Source organism: Corticium candelabrum, chromosome 2 (assembly GCF_963422355.1).
Source record: "Corticium candelabrum chromosome 2, ooCorCand1.1, whole genome shotgun sequence".
Taxonomy (NCBI): domain Eukaryota; kingdom Metazoa; phylum Porifera; class Homoscleromorpha; order Homosclerophorida; family Plakinidae; genus Corticium; species Corticium candelabrum.
The window spans coordinates 4,856,854-4,858,086 of NC_085086.1; the positions used below are offsets into that span (position 1 = coordinate 4,856,854).

At 43.4% G+C, this 1,233-nt stretch overlaps 1 protein-coding gene across 1 annotated transcript; it reads right to left on the reverse strand.

Annotated features, from left to right (window-relative positions):
• Window positions 1-374: 374 nt before the first annotated feature.
• On the reverse strand, window positions 375-912 carry LOC134176333 (THAP domain-containing protein 10-like). The gene is made up of 2 exons (XM_062643004.1): window positions 505-912; window positions 375-461 (listed from the first exon to the last, which is right to left on the reverse strand). The coding sequence occupies exons 1-2, from the start codon at window positions 910-912 to the stop codon at window positions 375-377; spliced, it is 495 nt and encodes a 164-aa protein (XP_062498988.1).
• Between the last annotated feature and the right edge of the window lie 321 nt (window positions 913-1,233).

The following is a 1,233-nucleotide window of genomic DNA, read 5'->3' on the forward strand; positions in this document are numbered from 1 at the left end:
AATTTATTGTTGACTCCAAAACTTAGTACATGCATGCATGTGTAATTCTCTAATTTGTAGGTACATTCGCACAAGTTGTTAGTCAGTAATCAAACTATCCTGTCACTCACTCCTGGAGACGGTTTTTGGCTTTACTTGAACTCTGACATTTACTGTGAATCTGCGTGGAATATCCTGTAGGCATACTGCTTGTACACCAATATCTGCATGAGTTGCACTCTTCTCACTCTCATTGTGTTCACTGTCTTGCCAAGTAGATTTCATTTCTGTTTCTCTTTCCACAGGTGCTTTGGAGTGCTGACAATTTCCTGTAGAAGCTGCAAAGTAAACGCATAAAAATCAGTCTAGACTGCAGCGAAGCCTCGCCGTTGTGTTCACACTTCAAGCCTAAGGCTACTAACCACACTTCTAGCAACACGCCTACTGCAAATCACACGTTGAGGTGCATTCACAATGCAACACTTCTATCAATTGTCAATACGACGTTACACAATAGCTACATACCCTAGCTCTTTGTCTCTTCTCATATGCTCCCTTCTTGCTTGTCAACTCACTCTCACCGCCAGTGGACGTTCGTTTCCGTGTTCGTTCCAAAGACATAGCTGACGATCCAGAGTCGCCTGTTGTCAAATTCGTTCTGACAAAATGCGTTTGAACGACGTCTGGCTTTAGGCGTGCTCGCCTGGCGATGCCAAACGATGAGGCCAAAAGATGATCGGTTTCAAAACAGTCCTTTGGAAAGTGGTCGCTGCATAGAACCGAATACCGTGAATGCCCTTTCCATTTGTCTCTAGTCCTCTGTACTGCTTCTCTCCATCGCTTTCGAAGAACTGGGTCTTGTGGGAAAGAAAACAAGCTGACTTGGTCGCTGCGTGAGTTAGAACAGCCAGCCGCAACACATCGCTTCACCATTGTAGACATGATTTACTTCTGCGCGAGCAGTTTCCGTTCAACTTGTGATGTCACGACAGACACGCCTCAAAATTGCCGGAAGATGAAAGGCAGAGCCAAATAATAGCCAAAAGAACCCTCGTTTTAATCCTTAGAACATTAGCTAAAAATTCTAAAAAAATTATGCATTTAGTTGACTGGCAAAGCAACGTTTCTAAGTTATAAAATAGGTAGCGATTTTTGCATGTCACCCTCCCTATAACTATCAACAGTGTTAGATTCAGCACAGTGTTGTAAAGGATTGATCATACTGTAGTACGGGTAGTGTGGATAGTTGACCGT